This window comes from Sorex araneus, chromosome 5 (genome assembly GCF_027595985.1).
Source record: "Sorex araneus isolate mSorAra2 chromosome 5, mSorAra2.pri, whole genome shotgun sequence".
In the NCBI taxonomy this organism is placed as follows: Eukaryota; Metazoa; Chordata; class Mammalia; order Eulipotyphla; family Soricidae; genus Sorex; species Sorex araneus.
The window spans coordinates 38,967,743-38,991,321 of NC_073306.1; the positions used below are offsets into that span (position 1 = coordinate 38,967,743).

The 23,579-nt window shown below is 46.5% G+C and overlaps 1 protein-coding gene across 3 annotated transcripts in view; it reads left to right on the forward strand.

Moving 5' to 3' along the window:
• The first annotated feature begins 2,248 nt into the window (after positions 1–2,248).
• Positions 2,249–23,579, forward strand: part of MEAF6 (MYST/Esa1 associated factor 6) — a 31,966-nt gene continuing 10,635 nt past the window's right edge. For all 3 annotated transcript variants that reach the window (XR_008630275.1, XR_008630276.1, XM_055139865.1), the window contains exons 1-4: positions 2,249–2,389; positions 3,324–3,439; positions 7,733–7,820; positions 7,993–8,038. Coding sequence is in view for 1 of the 3 variants with exons in the window: in XM_055139865.1 (XP_054995840.1) it covers positions 2,300–2,389; positions 3,324–3,439; positions 7,733–7,820; positions 7,993–8,038 (340 nt within the window). In the remaining 2 variants the exon portion in view is untranslated. The remainder of the gene's footprint in view (positions 2,390–3,323; positions 3,440–7,732; positions 7,821–7,992; positions 8,039–23,579) is intronic.

The following is a 23,579-nucleotide window of genomic DNA, read 5'->3' on the forward strand; positions in this document are numbered from 1 at the left end:
CAATACTTGCAGTCGCTTGAATAAACATAGTAAGGGGTAGAAATCCTAAAACTTAGTTCTCTGAGCTCTGAGAGCAAGTGAGGCTTTTACCGTAAATTGCAGACTAAGTCCTCAGGTCAGTTCAGCTTGTTCTTCCCCATGGGGGTCCTATTTCTTAAGTCATAGCAACTTGCATCAAGATTATGCATTTATGCTTTCTAGACTGTCATGTTTTGATGCTGGGGTAACTTTACCACTCATCCCAGGTCATCCCAGTCCCACGGTGGGACTTCCCTTTGAGGGTATTAGAAACTACAGCAACCGAAGCCTAAGTCAAGTAATTATGACAGATGCCCTGGAGTAGATATATTCCAGAGTCAATCAATTCCCAAATATTAGGAGCATAGCTTTAAGGTCTTTTTGTATTTAAGCAAAGAATATTGCTCTATAGTAAACTATGAAAAGGCTATAGGGGAAATAGAAAAACAAGTAATTCACTACAAAAACAAAATCCAAAAGTACCAGAAAGTTTTGGCTTATAAGTAACCAAGACTGACTTGGGGAACTGTGACAATGAGGTGTAAGACACAAAGGGAAGGTTAAAGATAAACTCAGGATATTAGGAATACTCACAAGAGCACTATAAGCTTCGCTGGGAGGAGGAAAAGGGGCAATTCGCTGATGAAGCCTAAAACACTTAGAGTTAGTATCCACAATAGGTCACTTACCTTGCACACCTCCACCCTGGGTTTAATTCCTTGGCATCCCATATGGTTTCCTGAGCACCGCCAGTAGTTCATGCCTGAGTACAGAGCCAGGAGTAACCACTGAACATTGCTGGGTGTGTTCCCCTGACCACCCCCTCCCCGCCCCAACAAAGACCCTGTCCTATAAAAATTAATTAAATTGCCCTGTGAAGGAAGGGGCCTTTATTTTAGTGAGGCTGGGCAATCAAAACCCAGGGCCTCACACGTGCAAAAGAAATATTCTAAGCCACATCTCTGGCTGCAAAGAACCTTGTATGCCTCCTTCAATTATTCCACATTGCCCTCCAAAGAGAACATTTTTCAAGCAAGGGAACACACCTAGTGCTCAGGGCTTACCCCTAGCTCTCGGTGAGTTTATTCCTGTTGGTCCTCAGGGAGGCATACACAGTGTCAGGGATGAAACCAGGGTCCAAAGCATGCAAGACAAAAGCACCTTATCCTCCTTGGGTCCGGCAATTATTATTACTTTGGTGTTCGGGCACACTTGGCTATACTTGGAGTTTACTCCTGACTTTGTGCTCAAGGAGCACTCTGGGGCCCTTAGGTGGTGTTGGGGATCTCACCTGGGTCGGCCATGAGCAAGATAGTTGCTTTATGTGCTGTACTCTCTTGGGCCCAAGTAATTTTTTTTTTTTTTTAAAGTATAAGCCCCGGACAGCTCCGTGCTGGAGCACCTGTCTTGCAGCCAAGAGGTCACATATCGGAGCCCGGCATGCTACACCTGCTGAGTGGGCTCCAAGTGGCCTGACAGCGCGTGGCCACAACCAAGTGTGCGGTGCTGTGTGGCACAACTCTGTGACAATAGGAGAGCACCAGGACTTACTCGTGTTGCGACCCCGCCCCCCTCAGACCAGGACGAGGATGGAGGAAGCTTCCCTCCTCACAAGCCCGCACCGGGGAGGGGAGGTCTGGGGGCGAGGAGGGGCACTCTCACGGCCTGGGGCCAGGTGAGGAGCGAGCCAGCGACCCGGAGTGACCGCCCAAGGCGGCATTGCCCGCTTGGCGGTGGGGTCTCAGCCGGCGCTGCTTGCGCCTGGAGAGGGCGATGGGAAATGACGGGAAGGTGGGACTCTGGGGAGCGACACGTGCGTCTTCCCAGGCACCCGGGATCAGGGCCGGGGGTGCAAAGGCGAGTCTGGGAGAACGGGGAGCCCGGCCGGCCGGCGACCGACGGGACGCGGCGCCGCGCGGGGCTCGGTTCGGGAGCTGAGGGGGGCGGAGGAGCGCGAGGACGGGACCCGGCGCCCGGGCAGCCCGGCGGGCAGGTGAGTCGCTGGCGGAGGTCGCCCGGGAGAGTTAGGAGACATCCGGTCCCGGACGCAGCGAACTCGCGCTGCCTGCGCGCAGCCGCCCGCCCGCGCGCCCCGGGAGAGGCGGCGAGCGCGGGCGCCAAGCCCCGCCGCGGGAGGCCGGACGCGCGAGCCCGCGGCCCAGAGCGGCGCGCGGGCCGGGGAGCCGCGCGCGCAGGCGCAGTGCGGCGGCGGGCGCCCCCTGGCGGGCGGCGGCGCGCAGGCCCGCCCCCAGCCCGGCGCCGCCGCCCGCCTCAGCCCAACATGGCGATGCACAACAAGGCGGCACCCCCGCAGATCCCGGACACCCGGCGGGAACTGGCGGAGCTGGTGAAGCGGAAGCAGGAGCTGGCGGTGAGGGCCCGGCCCGGCCGGGGCCCCCGGGGCCGCCCGCGCCCGCGGGGTTCAGCCCGGCCGCGGCGGGCCGTTACCCGGCGGGCGCGGCGCGCGGGCGGGCGGGCGGGAGTCCGGCGGCCTGAGGCCGGGGCGCCTGCGGCGGGCCGGGAGCGTCCGAGCCGGGCGCCGGGGCGGGCGGACGCGCCGGGCCGGGCGCGGGGGCCGGAGGGCGCCCGGCGGGAGGCGCGCCGGGGACGCCGTGAGCTCGGCGGCGGGGGCGGCGGGGGCGGCGCGAGCTGAGGGGTCGGGGGGCAGCCGTGTGGGCGTGTCAGCGGGACCGGGCCGGGGGCTGGCCGGGGCGGGGGGGGTGTCCGGGGGGCCCCCGGGGCGGGCCGTCGGGGTGTTTGATGGGCAGAGAGGCGGCGTGTCGGGGAGCGTGACGGTGACAGCGGCGGGGGGCCGGCGGGCGCGCACTCGGCAGCGGCGGCGTCTGGGCATCGGGGGCTCGCGCCCGGGCGCCCACGCAGCGCGAGGCCCCTCGCACCTGAGGCTGCCCTCGCAGGTTTCCATGGCAACTGGCTGCCCGGGGCCAGCGGCCTTTTCCGAGGCGGCTGGCGAGGGCGCGAGCGGGGAGGGGAGCGCGCGGCTCCTGGAGGCTGCTCTGCCCCCCCCCCCTCGGCTCCCCGCGGGGATCCCGGCCAGGCGCGGGCGGGCGGGCGGGCGGGCGGGCAGGCGGGCTGGGGGCGGGGCAGGGTGACAGGTGGGCTGCCCCGTGCCATCGCCTGCTGGTTCCTGGACACTCGCCCGCCGGATTCCTCAAAGGACTCGCGGGCGCGCCTGCTCTGCAGAGCCCAGCCCGGCAGGTGGACTGGGGATCCGGGTTCCCGCGTGCTGCGCGGCCAGGCCTGAGCCCTGAGCCCGCTCCCCGCGCCCCGCTTGCCCCCCTGCACAGGAGACGCTGGCGAACTTGGAGAGACAGATCTATGCCTTTGAAGGGAGCTACCTGGAAGACACGCAGATGTACGGCAATATCATTCGCGGCTGGGACCGGTATCTCACCAACCAGAAGTGAGTGTCAGAGGTGCTGCGCCCCAGCTCTGTGCTGCAGGAGTACATTTGGGGTGGTTTGATTTTGTTTGATTTTATGTATGTATGTATGTATGTATGTATTTTTTTGCTTTTTGGGTCACACCTGGCGTAGCTCAGGAATTTCTCCTGGCGGTGCTTGGGGGACCATATGGGATGCCGGGGATCGAACCCAGGTCGGCCACATGCAAGGCACACACGCTACCCGCTGGACTATTGCTCTGGCCCCATGGTTTTTTTTTTTTTTTTTTGTATTTATTTTGTCTTTCGGGGCCACACCTCATGGTCAGGGTTTGTTCCTGGAGGTACCCTGCAGTGCAGAAGACCAAATCCATGGTTCCTGTGTGTTAAAGTATGTACTTCAGCTCTTTGAGCCATCCCCCCATCGGGGCGGTTTTCTAGGTAACAGCTTTGTCAGGAGGCAGTAGCAAGGTGGTGGTGAGCAAAAAGGTCGGGGCATGACGGGGAGCCAGCTCACTCAGCTGTCTGGAACAAAGGCCTCGCTCCCTGAAGTAGGGATTTGGGCCTTTGGCACTGGGATGTGTACAGCTCAGGAGAAAGGCTCACACCACACCATCCCTTTCACATCTTAATCAGTCAGGAGTTCATGATCTTTGCTGTTTTGTGTATCACTGGCAGTTTTATTTCTGGACACCTAAAAAGTTTTTCAAAGTTTTCATTTTTACTATTTTCTATGGAAAAATAGTAAATGACCACTCGCTACTCTTTGCCATCATTAATCTACTGTTGACATGTTGCCACATTTTCTCTCTCCTTTCTCTCTCCAGTATGTATAAACATACAGCTTTGTCTACATTTAATTTTTAAAAAAAATTGAAGCAGTGGGGCTAGAGCAATAGCACATTGGGTAGGGCGTTTGCCTTGCACGCGGCCGACCCGGGTTCAATTCCCAGCATCCCATATGGTCCCCTGAGCACCGCCAGGAGTAATTTCTGAGTGCATGAGCCAGGAGTAACCCCAGTGCATCGCCAGGTGTGACCCAAAAAGTAAAAAAAATAAAAATAAAATAAAAATGAAAATTTGAAACAGTAGGGCTGGAGCGATAGCACAGCGGTTAGGGCGTTTGCCTTGCACTCGACCCACCTGGGTTCGAGTCCCAGCATCCCATATGGTCCCCTGAGCACTGCCAGGGGTGGTTCCTGAGTGCAGAGCTAGGAGTAACCCCTGTGCAATGCTGGGTATGACCCAAAAAGCAAAAAAAAAAAAAAAAAAAAAAAATTGAAACAGTTAATGATACATAGGAAGTTTCAAATAGCACATTCATTCTATCATACACTCATTGACAGCCCTAATAGTTTTCCCATTTATTCCCATCACTTTCCTGGTTTGAACTGCAGAGGTCCCATACATACCTGACAATGGTGTGTCCTCTCTTTTCCGAGGTGCTCACCAGGGGTTACACCCCTTTTGTTCTAGTGCTCACACACACCTGGCTGTGTTCTAGTGGAAACTGCTTGCGACTCTGACCTTGGTGATCACAGGGATCATCAGAGTCATCTGGTAGCAGAGCTCTTAGGATCTGCTCGGAGCATGTGGGAAATTGAACTCATGACTTTGTGCTTGGAAGACATTCTAAGCCTGCTTTCCCTTGAGTCCCCATAGATGTGTTTTATGTTACTCATGCAGAATCACAACTAGGAAATTGACATTTGCATAGATGTGTTTTATGTAACTCTCATGCAGAATTACAACCAGGAAATTGACATTTGGTACAGTGTATATATGTTATCATCATTTTATTTTGTGTATAGATTGATATAACCACCACTGCAATTGAGATACAGAACTATTTCATCACCACAAAGATCTCCCTCTTGCTATCCCTTAAGTTTAATTTTCTTTTGTGGGGTGTACTTGGTGCTCAGAGCTTACTCTTGGCTCTCAGCTCAGGGAATCACTCCTGGCAGTGCTTGGGACCATATGGGGTGCCAGGGATTGGACCTAGGTTGACTGCGTGTAAGGCTCCGTGCTTGGGGTCTATTCCTAGTAGTGCTCGGGGGACCACTTGGTCCCCTGATCATGTGGTATTGAGGATCAAACCTAGGGCTTCACACATATAGGCAAGTACTGTATTGTTGAGTCATATCCCAGCCTTGTCATTTTTTTTTGTTTTGTTTTTAAATCGAGGGGCCTTCCTGAGGGTCTGGAGGCCCCTTCTGGCTATGTTTTAGCCCAGTGATACAGTGCTGCTTACACCACCAGATCCACTGCCAGTGTTCAGGAATCACCAGCACTTTACTGGGCAGTGCTGAGGGTTGCAGTGGTACTAAGAATCAAACCTAGTTTAGGGTCTCACAAATGGAAGGCATTTGAGCTAACTCCCTGCTCCAGTATTGTCACATTTTTGTTGCTAAGGCTTATTTGTTTTAGTGAAATTTAAGAAATAGAGATGTGAAATTTAAGAAATAGAGATGTGCACAAATCATAATTACATAGTTCAATGACTTTATGAAATATTTTTTTTTAAAAGCTCTATTAAAATTTTTATGTATTTGAAATATTCTTTGGTAATATCCTTGACTGAGATTCTTTGCCATAGTAACACACAATGCAACCAGACATTTTCTGGGGTTTCCCCTCTCTGTCAATTTGGAGGTGGGGTTGGGCCACACCCAGGGGTGCAGGGGCTATTCCCTGGCTGGACTCTAGGGAATGTGTGTGGTGCTGGGGACTTGAACTGAGGTCAGCCCCATGTAAGGCAAGCGCTTTAACCCTTGTACTGTCTCTCCTGCCCCTGGTTATTTTCTTTAAATTATCTTTTTTCCTTTCTTTTTATTTTTTAATTTGTTTTTGAGCCATACCTAGTGGTGCTCAGGGCTTACGCCTGACTCTGCTCTCAGAAATTATTCTTGGCAGTGGTCCAGGGACCATATGAGATGCCAGGGATTGAACCTGGGACAGCCATATACAAGGCAAGTGCCCTACCTGCTGTGCTATCTCTCCAGACCCATGTAATTTTTTTTTTTTTTTTTTTTTTTTTTTTTTTTTTTTGCTTCTTTGGGTCACACTCAGCAATGCACAGGAGTCACTCTTGGCTCTTACACTCAGGAATCACTCCTGGCAGTGCTCGGGGACCATATGGGATGCTGGGAATCAAACCCGGGTTGGCCGCGTGCAAGGCAAACGCCCAACCCGCTGTGCTATTGTTCTAGCCCCGACCCATGTAACCTTATTTAATAGAGACACTTCATATTGGCCCAGGGGCCTGCCCTATCAATTCTCAGTCAGCTGAGTTGGCAATTCGTTGTGAGGGTCTGAGAAAGTATTACTGCAAGTTCCCTGAGGTGCTGAAGATTACCTGGACTATTCCAGCTGTTCTCAGGGACCCTAGGGACTACAACTGGTGAAGCTGGGGGACCATTTGGTACCTGGGATCAAACAGGGTTAGCCACATGGAGGGCAAGTGCCTTAGCCCCTGTATTATGTCTCCAGCCCCATACTGCTAGTTTTTCTTGGGTGTTTTACTAGTAGGCATTAAAAACGGGGTGAGAGGTGTAGACCATATCTGGTGGTATGCGAGAACTATTCTTGGTAGTGCTTGGGGTACCATATGTGGTTTCAGGGATCAAACTAGGATTAGCCACATGCAAGGCAAGCATCCTAAGCCCTGTACTTATCTCTCTAGCCCCTAGTTAATTTTTTTAAACTCTTAATAATACATATTAAATATTAATAATGTTTATGAAGGTCAGCGATCTAGATATCTCAGGTGACTAGGTTGTATGCTTTGCGTGTAGGAGCCCTGACTTTGAACCCTGGATTTGTGCCCCAGATACTTTGGGTCACACCTGGCAGTACTCAGGTCTGTTCCTGTCTTGGTGTCAGGGGACCATGCATTACCAGATATTGAACCTGAGCATCCTATATGCAATGTATATGCTCCAGTCCTTTGAACTATCTCCCTGGCCCCCAAACCCCAGATTTGAGCTTGTGCTATATGATCCCCTGAGTAGTACTGTGCCGGGTATCACTCCCCCAAAACCAGTTTGTGAGCCAACTAAAGTATCCTCATGTACCACTGTGGAGTGTATACCATAACCTGGAAACACTGATGTCTACGCAGACATTCAGCATGTAGGTTGTTTGGGGCATGTAAATTGTTGTAGCATGTAGATTGTTAATGGTATGGAGGCATTCCTGTATGGAATAGATTTTTTTAAAAATTCCTCTTATCTGCATTTTGCAGCTGCATCTTGAGCCAAAGACATAGCTTGGCCCTTGTAATGGTCTTTTATTTTCTTCTGTGTGTTTTAGAAATTCCAATAGCAAAAATGATCGAAGGAACCGGAAGTTTAAGGAAGCTGAGCGTCTCTTCAGTAAATCCTCAGTTACTTCAGCAGCTGTAAGTGAGGTTGAAGGATCAAAGGATCTTTCTGTAGCCCTTATTTGAAGAAGACCACAGTTATATATCTATCAGTTATTTCTTTCCTTTTGTATATGAGTTGTTACTTTTCTCTGTGTCGATCTGTGATAATGTTTATAATAAATGGTGGTTTTTTTTTTTTCTATTTTAGGCAGTAAGCGCATTGGCAGGAGTTCAGGACCAGCTCATTGAAAAGAGTAAGTTTCCCCTTGCCCCCTCTTTATTTTATTTTTTTTTGTTTGGTTTTTTTTTTTTGCTTTTTGGGTCACACCCAGCGATGCTCAGGGGTTACTCCTGGCTTTGCACTCAGGAATTACTCCTGGCGGTGCTTGGGGGACCATATAGGATGCCGGGGATCGAACCCAGGTCAGCCGCGTGCAAGGCAAACGCCCTACCCGCTGTGCTATCGCTCCGGCCCCATCGCCCCCTCTTTAAAGATAAAAAAATCAGTTTAATATTAAGGTACCATAGTGCCTATATTTAACTTTTGTTCAGCTCTGATATGAAGACTGCATTTCTTATATTCTTGCTCCTTCTTTCTAGAAGTTTGGAACCCTTTTGGGTAATAAGTTTTAATAATGCCTTTCTTTTCTTTTTTTGTTTTTGTGCTGGAGATTAAATACTGGGTCTCATAAATGTCAAATATGTGCTCTACCACCAAACTACACCCCTGGTCCTCTAATTGTATCTCTCAATTGAGTGAAAAGCTTATGCGCTCCCCTTCTTTTCTATTACATGAGGGTGACTCAAAGATATGTTCACTTCTTTTATGTTTTAGGGATTTTTTTTTAAGTTAAAAACCTTTTATCATGGAAAATATCTATGTATTCAACTTAATTTTAGAAAATTCTGATCCTGTAAACAGATTGTACTTGTATGTTCTTTTTTTGTTTTGTTCTTTTTTGGGGGCTCTACCCAACGATGTTCAGGAGTTACTCCTAGCTATGCACTCAGGAATTACTCCTGGTGGTGCTCAGGCAACTCTATGGAATGCTGGATAGAAAATGAATCATTCTCGTGCAGGGCAAGCACTCTACCTGCTGTACTATCTCTCTGGCCTTGTATGTTCTTAAATATAAAAAGGAAAATAGTATGTATTTTGTAGAGAAATTGTACCATTTTCTATATGGAAGTCATATTCTATTCTGATTTCTAAGGATATAGATCTCTATATCTACCTTTTTTTTTTTCTTTTTGGGTCACACCCGGCATTGCACAGGGGTACTCCTGGCTCTGCACTCAGGAATTACTCCTGGTGGTGCTCGGGGGACCATATAGGATGCTGGGAATTGAACTCAGGTCGGCCGCGTGCAAGGCAAATGCCCTACCCGCTATGGTATCACTCCAGCCCCTACATTTATCTTTTTTAGTCAAACTCTGTGTAGCTATATTGAATGTTCTTCTTGTGTGATGAATCACTTTGAAATACAACCTGCTTTTTTGTATTTGGGGGGTGGCGGGTGGTCTATATTTCCCTTAGATCATATGTCTTGTGTGATGTTTCTTTTGTTGGCACTGGAACAGTATTTTTTTAAAAAGGCACTTTAGTAGTTTGTAAATTAAAACTACTCAATGACATTAATTATTATCTCTAAATTGATTTCTGAATTGGGGTGGGGGCAGGGCTTTGGGTCACACCCCGAGATGCTCAGGGACCCATATGCTGTGCTAGGGTTGGCCATATGCAGGGCAAGCACCTTACCTCCTGTACTGCCTCTCCTGCACGCAAAGCATGTGCTCCAGCCTGTTGAGCATGAGTTTCTCCAGCCCTAAGCTTTAAATTTTTACAGAAATTCTATTGAATTATTTTTAAAATATGCTGTGTAATTTTTCTGGAAATGTATTCACAGTTATTGTTTTATTTTTTCCTGCAAAGGAACAGTAAAAACATTAAGTGAGGACATTTTTATTAGAGATCTTGCCTCAAGCCATGATTTAAAAAAGAAATTTATTGACTATTCATGAGAAACCATTACAAAGCTGTTCATGATTGGGTCTCATTCATATAATGATCCAACATCCATCCCTTCACCAGTGCACATTTCTTCTTTCTCTCTCCTTTTGTGCATTATGGTTTGCAATACAGGTACTAAGGTGATGGTGTTTGTTCAGGGTGTTCAGTATTTTTATCGGGAAGGTAAGGCTGGTAGCTTTTTTAACTGACTGGCAGCTTTGGGGTGTAGACCTGACTGCTTCACTTCCTGAGGTTAAAAAAAAAAAAGTGGAAAAAAAAAAGGCTTTTATCATGGAAAATTTCAAACTTTCCCAATAAATTCCTGTGTATCCAACTTAATTTTAGAAAATTCTGATCTTATAAACAGATTGTACTTGTATGTTCTTTTTTGTTTCATTCTGTTTTGGGGCTACACCCAGCAATGCTCAGGACATGGCTGCTGAGTCTTTCCGAGATAAAGGGAGGTATGGTGGGTAGCCCATCCCTACCCCGAGAAAGCCTGGAGGTTTCAGTCACAAATATCTGAATTATCTTAATTACCCGCATATCTGAATTATCAACAGATTGTATTTCAGTGAGGTCTGTCTTGAGATAGTGGAGCCAGGCCCGGGGTATGGTGGTTAATTTGGATTGTGGAAGTGGTTGCCAGGAACTCTGCTTGGACGGACACCAGGCTAACCCACCCTACCCCATCCCCCCTTCGATTTATCCTGGTCTGTTCAGCCTTGCATGGGCCCGAGATTAACTACAGCTTTCTTCGAAATAAATCTTTCGAGATTTATTTATGGGTCCCTGCAGCAAGGCTGGTAGAAGAGCTTTACATGAGGCACTGGAGTTGGTTCGTGGGGATGACGCCAGAGCTTCCAGGTGTATAGAGAAGTGGGGGCTGGTAGCCCATCCCAGCTCCGAGAAAGCCTGGGATTTCAGTCACAAAACTCGAATACCCGAATTTTCAACAGGTTAATATCTTCGTGACGTATGTTCTGAGGTGGTGGAGTCTGGCCAGGGGCATGGCGGCGATTTTGGACTGTGGGTCGCTGCCAGGGACTCTGCTTGGGAAGGCACCAGGCTGACTTGACTCCCTCTTATTTACCCTGGTCTGTTCAGCCTTGCCTGGGTTCGAGATTAACTGTGGCTTTTTATCTCTTTCAAGATTTATGAGTCTGAAGTAAGGCTGATAGTGAGCTTGTATAGCTGAGCTGGGTTGTGGGTGTGGCTCCCACACACCTAACTTTTGGTTGTTTAATTTCTCAGGAAACTTGGTCCTGAGTTACTGGGTCTGGCCAGAGACACAGCAGCAGTTTTGGGGTATCAGGAAGCCTGAAGGTATCATCAGGCTGCTGATGCACTCACCCCACGCATACAGGTTGATCTGCTGGCGGCACTGAACCCCCATCACAATTATTCTTTTTTTTTTTTTTTTTTTTTGCTTTTTGGGTCACACCCGGCGATGCACAGGGGTCACTCCTGGCTCATGCACTCAGGAATCACCCCTGGCGGTGCTCAGGGGACCATATGGGATGCTGGGATTTGAACCCGGGTCAGCCGCGTGCAAGGCAAACACCCTACCCGCTGTGCTATCACTCCAGCCCCCCCATCACAATTATTCTTAAACTTGTCTTTTACCTCCTTAAGCAAGGAGAGTATGGTTTTCCTATAGTCTGTTTCTTTCAATTGCTGAAGTTTTTTAAGACCTGTTTCTGTAGTCTGTTCCCTCTGCTGGTCATTACTCTTAATTCCTAATATCCCTGTGTGTGTAGTGTTTTTCACTGCGTACTACTATTTATTGTTATTAGCAGTATTGATAGGATAATTTGAGATTGAGGAAGAAGGTGCCATCATCTAGAGAAGATATACTTTTATGTTTTCTTTTTTTAATTAGGGCCAAATCAATGATTCTGGAGGTTCTGGGGGCCACACTGCTGGTTATACTTGGGGACTACTAAGTTACCCTGGCTGAGTTCTGGGGCCCATGGGAGCTGGGAATTGAACTTGGTGCCTGTCATGTGCTCTTCTCTTTTTGGACCTGTTTAATCTATTTAATCAAGTTCAGGACTTGAGAATCCCAGGGTTAGAGAGATAGTTCAATAGGCTGAGCACTTACTTTGTGTGAGGGAGACTGGGTTCAGTCCAGAAACAGCATTGAAAGCAACCCCTGAACACAGAACCAGGAGTAGCCATGTCGCTACTTTTTGGATGTGACCCCCCCAGAAAATAAATTTAAAAAACTTGAGTGTCCCTAAAAGACTCAGGTGATTCAAAACTGAGATTTGATTCCAGTGAGGGACAGTCTCTTTTGCCTATCTCTCCTTTTCTTTTGTATATGGAATCTCTCCCATATCTCAGAATTTCTGTAACTCTGGTTCAGTGACTTCTGGTTTTGATCTGCAGTGGCAATGAGGTAAAATTCTTTCCCTTAGAATTTTGACTTAAATATATATATATATATATATATATATATTTTTTCACTTTTTGGGTCACACCCAGCGATGATCAGGGGTTACTCCTGGCTTTGCACTCAGGAATTGCTCCTGGCAGTGCTTGGGGGACCATATGGGATGCTGGGGATCGAACCCGGGTAGGCCTCGTGCAAGGCAAACACCCTCCCCGCTGTGCTATCGCTTCGGCCCCAACTTAAATATTCTTAAATCTCAAGAATCTTAAAGTTTTACACTTTGGGCATTTTACTTTTAAGCCATTCTAAACATTTTTCTCAAAAATGAATTTGTGGGGCTGGAGCGATAGCACAGCGGGTAGGGCGTTTGCCTTGCACGCGGCCGACACAGGTTCTAATCCCAGCATCCCATATGGTCCCCTGAGCACTGCCAGGGGTAATTCCTGAGTGAAAGAGCCAGGAGTAACCCCTGTGCATCGCCGGGTGTGACCCAAAAAAACAAACAAAAAAAAAAATCAAAAATGAATTTGTGCTTCCTCTGGCTGTATATCATATGTAGCTAAACTAGAATGATAGAGTGAATTAGCATGGTTCCTGTGGGGAATTTCATGCAATTTGGTGAAGCATTGTGTATTTTTATAAAAAGAGCAAAGCAAAACAAAACAGGCAGATTTTATCCAGTTTCCTTTATGGGATTGGCATAGTCTCTGCTCTTTGTTTTACTGGACTTTTCTGAAGCTTTCACCAAACCAGGTCTCTTCGATATTGACACCATTCGTGTGGGTAAGTAACCACTATATGAAGCATTGTCAGGACATCTTCTTTGCCTTCTTTAAAATGTTTGTGCTGGCCAGAAGTTATTGCCTTGGCACTATTTAATACTGCTATTTTTTTTTTAATTAATAGAGTGCCTTAGTTGTAGATTTATTAAGCTTAATTAATCAAAGGCTGATGTTGTTTGCTCTGAAAGTGCATTACTCACTTTTATGTCAGTGGGAAACCAGCTTATGTGTTTTCTCATGGTGGTGGCATTATCCAGTTGACTGACTTAAAAATGGGGTAATATTTTGTTATTACCCATCTTTTACTTCTATAAGGCAATGAAAGAAGATTGTTATTACTTTGTGGGCTCACATATTTCAACAATTTTTTATCTAGTCTCCCTGCCTCCAGTCCCTATTATAAACCAGTTCTAGTGTAATAATCCTAAAGTGGGTTGTGTAGAGAACGAAATAAATGTTATTGTTTGATGTCACTTCTTTGTGCTCACTACGCCCCAGACACAAAAACTAACACTTGACTTACATTACCTCATTTAAGCCTAATGCTACCACTTGAGGATAGCTGTAGGTTATATACTTATGAAAGCAGGAAATATTGTTATAGCCTCAGTACCTAGTCCACTGACTTATCCATAACTTACTCATCACCTGAGAAAAAGAATTTTTGTTTTACAAATTGGGAAACAGGCTCAAGGTTCAGGAAAAGTTAAATAAGTAAGAGCCCTCAAACATTACTTTGCATTTTCTCCCTAGATATAAAATCGCTTCATCTAACATTTATGCCTCCTTGTAACCTGTCACTTCTCACTTATCAAGTTCTGTGTTTAAATTTTGTTTTTTGATACCTCTGTCTCAAATATACCTTGTGTTTTCTGTCTGTTTTTTTGCATTTGCTTTTTTAGTACTAAACTTTCATTTATTTTTTTTTAAAGGCTCATTTAAAATTCCACCTTCGGGGCTGGAGCGATAGCACAGCGGGTAGGGCATTTGCCTTGCATGTGGCCGACCTGGGTTCGATTCCCAGCATCCCATATGGTCCCCTGAGCACTGCCAGGAGTGATTCCTGGGCGCATGAGCCAGGAGTAACCCCTGTGCAACGCCAGGTGTGACCCAAAAACAAAAACAAAAAAACCCTAAAATTCCACCTTTAATGAAGATTTATCTGAATAATTTACTTTCTTTTCTAACTCCATGATACTTAACATCTTTATCAGTACTTTGGGCTGGAGCGATAGCACAGTGATAGGGCATTTGCCTTACAAGCGGCTGAACTGGGTTTGGTTCCTCCGACCCTTTCGGAGAGCCCAGTAAGCTACTGAGAGTATCTCACCCACACAGCAGAGCCTGGCAGGCTACCCGTGGCATATTCAATATGCCAAAAACAGTAACAACAAGTCTCACAATGGAGAAGTTACTGGTGCCCGCTCGAGCAGATCAATGAGGAACAGTGATGATAGTGATACAGTGATCAGTACTTTGAGATGTCAGTTACAGCCTCTGCTGTTGCCTCTTTAGAGAGGTAACACAGGTGAATTCTTCAAAAGGCTTTGATTTCTTTTTCATTTTGGGGTCATACCCAGCTGTGCTCAGGTCTTCTGCCAATGCTTATGGGGGGACCCTGTGAAGTGCCAGGGGTTGAATCCGTGTTGGGCATGTGTGTGGCAAGTGCCTTACTCACTGTGCTCTCTCTCTGACCCCCAAAAGCTTGGATTTTTTTATTCATCTTTTTTGGGGGTGGGGGAGCCCACACCTGGCTCCCTGGCTCCCTGTGATCACTCTGCTCAGGGATCACTCTGGTGGGGATTGGTGGGGAGAGGGGGCATATGGGTGTTGGGAATCAAATTTGGGTCAGCTGTGTGTAAGACAAGTTCCTACCTTCTGTACTCTCTCTCCAGCCCTATATACTTTTTTTTTTCTATATTTGCACATATAGAAAATGACTAACTTGGGGCAGGAGTGATAGCACAGCGGGTAGGGCATTTGCCTTGTACGTGGCCGACCCGGGTTCGAATCCCAGCATCCCATATGGTCCCCTGAGCACTGCCAGGGGTGATTCCTGAGTGCATGAGCCAGGAGTGACCCCTGTGCATCACCGGGTGTGACCCAAAAAGCAAAAAAAAAAAAAAAAAAGAAAATGACTAACTTACCAGTTTAGTTAATACATGGATGGCATCTAGCTTAAAATGAGCAATTGGCTTTATTCATCAGTGTCTTTTTGTTTTTGTCCACACCCAGTGGTGCTTAGGGGTTACTCCTGGCTCTCCGCTCAGAGATCATTCTTGGTGGTTCTTGGGGGACCATATGGAATACCAGGAATCAAACCCAGATTGATTGGCTGCATGCAGAGCACGCGCCCTCCCCACTGTACTCTCTCTCCTGCCCCATATTCATCGGTGTCTTTAATGGAATTACAACAAAGCTATATTAATAAATTTCACTTGCCTTTTTTTTAACCTGTTTTCTAACCTTTGTCTGGAGGTGGGGTGTCTATGCCCGACAGTGCTTCTGGACTTACTCCTGGCAGTGCTCAGAAGATCATAGGTGATATGAGGGATTAAACCTGAGTCACCTGGGTCAGCCTCATACAAGACAAGCTCCCAGTCTGCTGTACTATTTCTCCAGCCTCTGTGCCTCACTTTTAGTCTCATACTCCTTCTACTATCCTATTTCCGCCCAAAGCTTTTGTGTTCTCATTCCTCCTTAACTGATTTCCTCCAGCTAGTACACCCACCATTTGTATTCAGGAAGGGGCATATCTGTTGGTATTTGGGGCCTGTCAATCCACACCAGGCAGCACTCAAGGATTCATAAAGTACAGAAGTTAGACCTACAGCCTTGAACAAATGTTTCCATAAATAGATAAATACAGGACCAGAGAGATAGTACAGTGGGAAGATGCGTGCCTTGCACACAGCTGACACGGATCCAGTTCCTAGCACCCCATATGGTCCCTTGAACACCTCCAGGAGTGATCACTGAATGCAGAGCTAGGAGGAAGCCCTGAGCACAACCGGGTGTGGCCCAAAAACAGATGAAATAAAAGAGTAGACAAAAACAAACATTGATAGTTAATTAGCTTTAGGAACCAAAAAACACAATAGGGGCTGAGGTAGAGCTCATGCCTCATATATGCAAATAGTCTTAAATTGCATATGTATGAGACCCCAGGTTTAATCCCTGGCACAATCAAACTAAAAGAGAAACACACACTTGGAAAGTAATGCATTATCATTATACAAAGCTAAATTATTCAAAGGTATATATGAAAAAGATTAATTATCTCCTATTCTACTTTAGTTACAACCTTATGGGATAACCAGCATTAACCTGATATTATCCTAATACATCTTTCTGGATATACATGTGTGAGAGCATGCACAGATGCACACATATTACACCATATAGAAGTGAAGACTTTTTTCTTTTTTTTTTTTTGGACCATACACAGTGGTGCTTGGCTTACACCTGGCTGTACTCAGGAATCAGTCCTAGGAGTGCTCAGGGGAACCATGTGTGATGCCTGGGATCAAACTGGGGCTGACTGCATGCAATCCGAGTGCCTTAACTCCTGTACTTTCTCTCCATCCTCCTAAAGTTGAAGACTTTTCAATATAACTTTCATTTATTTTTAGTGACATAAATAGTTTTATTTAGGACATAAAACAGAGGGAGGAGAGAGAGAGAGAGAGAGAGAGAGAGAGAGAGAGCCATAAAGTAAAGAGAAATTTCATAACTACCTGGGGTGTGATTGACACTAAAATAGAGTGTGCTTTGGGGGTTGATACAGCAAGTAGGATATTTGCCTTGCACTCACGTAACCCAGGTTCAATCCCTGGTATCCCATATAGTCCTCTGAGCACTGCCAGCAGTGACTCCTGAGTGGAAAGACAGGAGTAAGCCCTGAGCACCCTGAGCCAGGTGTAGCCCCCCCCCAAAAAAAACAACAAGGAGTGTGCCTTGAAGTTTTTTTGTTTGTTTTTTTTTTTGCTTTTCGGGTCACACCCAGCGATGCATAGGGGTTGCTCCTGGCTCTGCACTCAGGAATTACTCCTTGGGGGACCATATGGGATGCTGGGAATCAAACCTGGGTTGGCCGCGTGCAAGGCAAATGCCCTACCTGCTGTGCTAACACTCCAGCCCGCCTTGAAGGTTTTCGAAGTAGATTTTGGATCTAACTATGCATATTATATGCCTTTTAACTTATTTTCATGTGTGAACTTGGCAGGTTTAATGGTAGAGGGTTTTGTCAAGGTTGTATTAGTATATTTAAGCTCTGTACAGTAGTATCTGGCTTATAGAGAGGACTTTTTTTTTTTTTGCTTTTTTTGGGTCACACCTGGTGCTTCTCAGGGGTTACTCCTGGCTCTGCACTCAGGCATTACTCCTGGCGGTGCTCAGGGAACCATATGGGATGCTGGGGATCGAACCTGGGTCAGCCATGTACAAGGCAAATGCCCTACCTGCTGTACTATCGCTCCAGCCCCATAGAGAGGACTCAGCCATTATTATCACCTTACATTCCTCTTGTGGTGGGGGGCTTCTCATGGGGGTGCTGAGGAGATCACTCTCAGCAACCTTGTTGCCTGACAGGTTAGTGCTCTGCCAGTATTATGGTGCTGCTTGGACTCGGTGCTCTCAGACCACCAGGGGTATACCTGGAGGTGCTGAGAGAGGGGCATGTGGGTTGGGTCTAGTGATTGCCTTGCACTGTTATTATTTGTTTATCCATTTTGGTTTGGGCGGCTACACTCAGTGGTGCGCAGTTCTTGGGGATTGCTCTTGGTAATACATGGAGTACCATTATTGCTGGGGAATGAATCTGGGGTTCCCACGTGCAAATCTTGTGTTCCAGTTCTTTGTCACATTCTTTACAAAAGCTGAAAATACTCCATAGTATTTTGGAGTATATCTGATTTTGGCTCCTCTTGATGAGTATTCACATTGTCTCCGTTTTCCCCACCATGAACATATCACAATAAACTTCCGCGTGTGTGTGTGTGTGTGTGTGTGTGTGTGTGTGTGCAAACATACACACACGTAAAGGACTTTTGCTTTATTTTGTTTGGGGGCCACATCTGGCACTGCTCAGGGCTACTCTTTGCTTATTGCTTCGGGGTTTCTCCTGTTAGTGCTTTAGGGGACCATGTGGTGCCAGCAATTAAATTCTAGCTTCTTACACACAAAACATCTGCTCAGTGCATTGAGCTATCTTTTTGGCCTTGTAGTGGAGGGGGTTTTATTTCTGGAGGGGTGGTTGGGAGTTGGGCCACAGCCGTCTGTGTTTAGGGCTTCCTCCTGGCCCTGTGCTCAGAGTGCACTTGATACTCAGTGGTCCTTATGCAGTGCCAAGGATTGAACTGGGGCTGACTGCATGCAAGGCAAGTTCCTTACCCTATCTCCATTTCCAAGTAGTGGAGTTTTTATTTCTGAATGACAGTGTCCCATTGTCATTACTATATCATAAGGTTTTTATAAAGATAGCCCAATATGCTATCATGGGAAATAACTTATTTACCCTTTCCTCTCATATCTCTTTTGGCAAATACTAAAATCCTAGTAAAAGAATGATTAACATATGACATGACTAGTGACTGGAAACCTCTAGGCAGCTTCAGGATGGGGGCTGGTTACCAGAAAAGGTTGTTTTGTGGTTTTGTTTTGTTTTTCGCTTTTTAGGTCACACCCAGGGATGCACAGGGGTTACTCCTGGTTCTGCACTCAGGAATTACTCCTGGTGGTGCTTGGAGGACCATATGGGATGCTGGGAATCGAACCCGGGTGGCTGCATGCAAGGCAGACACCCTACTCACTGTGCTATTGCTCCAGCCCCTGGTTACCAGGAAAGTTAAGCTTTGGTTAGATCAGAACTTTCAGGGACAAAGAGATGGGTCAATGGGCTGAGCACAGGCTTTGATACAGGCTTTGATATAGGAGGCCTAGGTTCCATCCCCAGCACCACATGAACCCCCAAGCATTGCCAGGAGTGATCCCCAGCACAGAGCTGGGAGTAGCCCTTGAGCATTACTAGATGTGGACCAAAACCAAGGAAAGTAAAATTGTCAATCCTGCCATGCAAGCTTGCAGGGATAGAAAAGGGGATGGAAATTGAATTTATCATCAATGGTGAATGACTCATGTCTGCGTAATGGAACTTCCATAAAAACTTTTGAGTCTCTGCTGGTAGACCGTGAGAGCTGGAGGGTGGTATTGTTCAGAGATACCTTGCACATCCACTCCTCTCCCATATAACCTTACAACTCTGCATCTGTTCAGTTGACAACCGAAACGTAGTCCTTATTTTTCATTGTTACTTTGAGTATGGGGGTGGGCTGGGAGGTGGGAGCCATTCTTGGCAAGGTACTAAGATACTTGAGGGTTGTTCCTGACTGAGCTGGGGTGGACCAAGCAGTGCCAGGGATGGGACTTCTCTATGTAAGGCCTGTGCTCTAGCCCTTTGGACCAACTGTCCAGTCCCTACATATTGCCTTCATTAGAGACTATTAACTCTAAGTAAAATATGCTCCTGAGTATGAAGTTATTTTAGTGAATTGTTGAACTTGAGAATGATGTCATGGATATCCTTGATTAATTGCTGATCTATTAAAAGTATGAGAGACTATGGGGCTGAAGACATACTATAGCCGGTATGGTGCTTATCTTAGATTTGGATGACCTGGGTTTAATCCCCTGCATATGGTCTCCTGAGCACTGCCAGGAGTAATCCTTGAGCACAGCCAGAAGTAAGCCTTGAATACCTCTGGATGTGCTCCCCAGTGCTCCCCTCCAAAAGAAAGGAGTATGGGATATCTGGGACTTAGGACTGGTCTTTGAAGGGAGAGGGCATTCTTGTGGACTTGGGTTCTTCTTTTTTTTCTCTCCTTTTTTTTTCTTTTTTTGGGTCACATCCAGCTGTGCTCAGGAGTTACTCCTGGCTTTGCACTCAGGAATTACTCCTGGCAGTGCTTGGGGGACCATATGGGATACCGGGGATTGAACCTGGGTCGGCCGTGTCCAAGGCAAATGCCCTACCCACTGTACTATCACTCCAGCCCCTAGACTTGGGTTCTTAACCTGTGGGATCTCCCCGAACTCCAGAAATTAGTATCAGAATTGAGTTGAATGTTGGCATTTTGGGGAATCAGGGAATCAAGAATTTTATTCTTTGTGTTGAAAATACTTTAGACTGTTGTCATCACCTTGAAATCTTGCCATTTTTCCATTCACAGGCATAACTTGAGGACTTGTTAAAGCTATCTTTGCTATGAAAGAAGGGAAGGAAATAATACCTTTTAACTCTATTAAAGTGAATTTTGATTATTTTTGTTTAGGGGTCACACCCGGCAGTGCTCAGGGCACACTCCTGGCTCTATGCTCAGGGATCACTCTTTGTGGTTATAAGGGGACCTTAGCTATCTGCAAGCAAGAGTCTTAGTTCCTGTACTATCCAGCCCTAAATAAATTTTAACCCTACAAATACAGACTATAAAATAAAGAATGCCCATCACACTGCTCCCAGCCCACCAAATCATGATCAATGCTGATTCATACCCTATTTTCTTGACTTTGTCTTCTCTGGCTTACTCCTGGCTCTGTGTTCAGGGATCATTCTGTGGCAGTCAAAGGACCATACTGGGACTGGGGATTGAACTAGGCCTGACAGCATGCAAGGTGAATGCCTTAACCCCATCTTTTGTATTATATTAAGAATCCCGTACTCAGGGAACCATATGGGATGCTGGGGATCAAACCTGGATTGGCTACATGTAAGGCAAACTTCTATCTGCTGTATTGTTGCTCCGGCCACAGTAGTTTATTTTTCAGTGTTGGGAATTAAACCTGGGACTTGACATGAAAAGTGTGTACCCTACTGAGGTACATCCTTAGGCCCCAAATGATGATTTTTATTTTATTTTTATTATTGGTGGATTGAGTCCCATCCGAGAGCGTTCAGGAACCAATGCTGGCTCTGTGGTCAGAAATAACCCTTGGCAGTGCTCAGGGGGCCATATGTGGGCCTTTTTTTTTTTTTCTTTTTGGGGCATACCCATTGCCTCAGGGCTTACTCTTGGCTCTGCCCTCACAAGTCACTCCTGTCAGGGCTTTGAGGAACTTGTGTGGTGCTGGGATTGAATCAGGGTACCCTGTGTGCAAGAAAGTGCCTTAACCTCTGTACTAGCTCTTTGAGTCCTCAGGGGGTCCATGTGGCTATGGATCAGTGGACTCCTGCTTGCAAAGATGGCTCTTTGAGCTATCTCACTGATTCAAAATTTATGGATTTGTAGGTGTCTAATTTATTATTCCTTTATTATTTTGTTTCTGTTTTTTGTTTTTTTTCTTTCTGGGTCACACCCAGCGATGCACAGGGGTTACTCCTGGCTCATACACTCAGGAATTACTCCTGGCAGTGCTTGGGTGACCATATGGGATGCTGGGAATCGAACCCGGGTTGGCCGCGTGCAAGGCAAACGCCCTACTGGCTGTGCTCTCTCTCCAGCCCCATGTTTCTGTTTTCTTTGGTTATACCTAGCAGTGCCTCAGGACTTCCTCCTAGCTCACTCTGGGTGGTGCTTGAATGTAGTTCTGGGGAAAGAACCTGGATTGGCCACTTGCAAGGCAAAGTATCTTACCTGCTTGCTGTCTCTCCTCTGGCCCCTCAATCTGTTTGTTGTCGTTTAAAAGAAATCTTAGGCTGCAATAATAGTACAGCAGGTAGGGCGCTTGCCTTTTACGTGGCTCTCTCAGGTTCAGTCACCAGCATCCCATATGTTCCCTCAAGCACCAAGAGGAGTAGTCCCTGAGCATCACTGGGTGTGGCCCCAACCTCCACTTCCACCAAAAAAAATTGATTAATATATTCCATTGCATATAAACACCTTATTTATCTATTCATCTATTAGTGGTATTTAGGTTGTTTCAGCATTCGCTTTTTGGAAATAATGTTATATGACAGTTCAGAGAGCCTCTGGACCAAGGAGTCCAAACTGATTTGGCTCACTGCTCCCTTTTCAGAAAACATAGCTCAGCAATTAAGGTAGATTTAAGATTATTTAAATCTTAATTAAGTGAATTAACTGTTAACACTCACATTCTCTCCCCACCGATTGGAATTGCACCTGAGGCTACTACTACCCCGGGGTTGTTCCAGCAACCCCAAGAGAGCTGTATCCCCTACTTTGAGAAACACTGATCTCTTTAGCTTTTCTGAATAGATACCCAGAAGTGCGGGGTTGCCAGATCATATGATAATTTTAATTTACTTGAGGTGGGAGTGGAGCTTGGCCACGCCTGGCAATGCTCAGGGGTTACTCCTGGCCCTGCACTCAGGAATCACTCCTGGTGGTGCTCAGGGGACCATATGGGATACTGGGGATCAAACCTGAATCAGCTGCGTGTAAGGCAAACCCCTACTCCTGTACTGTTTCTTCAGTTCCCGTATGGTAATTATATAATTGATACAAAACATACATTTAATGTATTTCTTATCCTTTTTTTCTTTTTGCTTTTGAGCCACACCTGACAAGCGCTCAGGAACTACTCCTAGCAGTGCTCAGAATAGAACCCAGGTCTCCAACACACAAAGCATGCACTGCAGCCTGTGGTGTGTACATACTAAGGACTCTGTCCTTTGTGCTGCTTCTTAGTGCTGAGTAATAATTCACTGGATGGATGGACATATTTCATTTTATTTATTTTTTCAGTTGATGGACACTTGGCTACCATGAACAATACTACTACACATTCCTGACAAGCTTTATCATGTGAACCTGCTTTCATTCATCTAGGGTATACCCTGGTAGTGAAATTGCTGGGTCATTTAGTAACTGTTCATTCAGTCTTTCGAAAAACTGCCAAACTTTCCAAGATGGCTGTACAATTTTAGATATCTGTCAGCATTGTATGAGGAGTCCAGTTTCTTCTCATCTTTACTGTCACTTGTTACTGTCCTGTCAGAGCTCTCTTGGTGTGTGGGAAGTGATTACTCACTGTGGTTTTAATTTGTATTTTCCTAATGGCTGAAACAGCATCTTGTCACGTGCTTATAGGCAGCTGACTTGTATGTCTTTTGAGACATTTGAGAAATGTCTCAAAAATTAAGAAAATCAAAAAAATTCATATATATATATATATTTTTACTTTTTGGGTCACACCCGGCGATGCTCAGGGGTTACTCCTGGCTCTGCACTCAGGAATTACTCCTGGCGGTGCTCAGGGGACCATATGGGATGCTGGGAATCGAACCCGGGTCGGCCGTGTGCAAGGCAAACGCCCTACCCGCTGTGCTATTGCTCCAGCCCCAAAAATTCATATTTTTATATTGAGGTTTTGTCTTTTTATTACTTCTAATTTTGTTATGTTTCTGAACTCAAGTCCTTGTGAGGCACATGAATTGTAGTACTTTTTCCTGTTATGGGTTTATTTTGATAATGGGACTGTTGGGTCACACCCCGGGGTGCTGCTACTCCCCACTCTGCCTGTAGAGTCACTCAGGAGACCATGTACTTCCAAGGATAGAATCTGGGCCTCCCATCTGCAGAACGTGTACTGCAACCTGTTGAGCTTTTCCTAGTCCCCAACTTCATTCTTTTTAAACAATTATTTCTTTTATT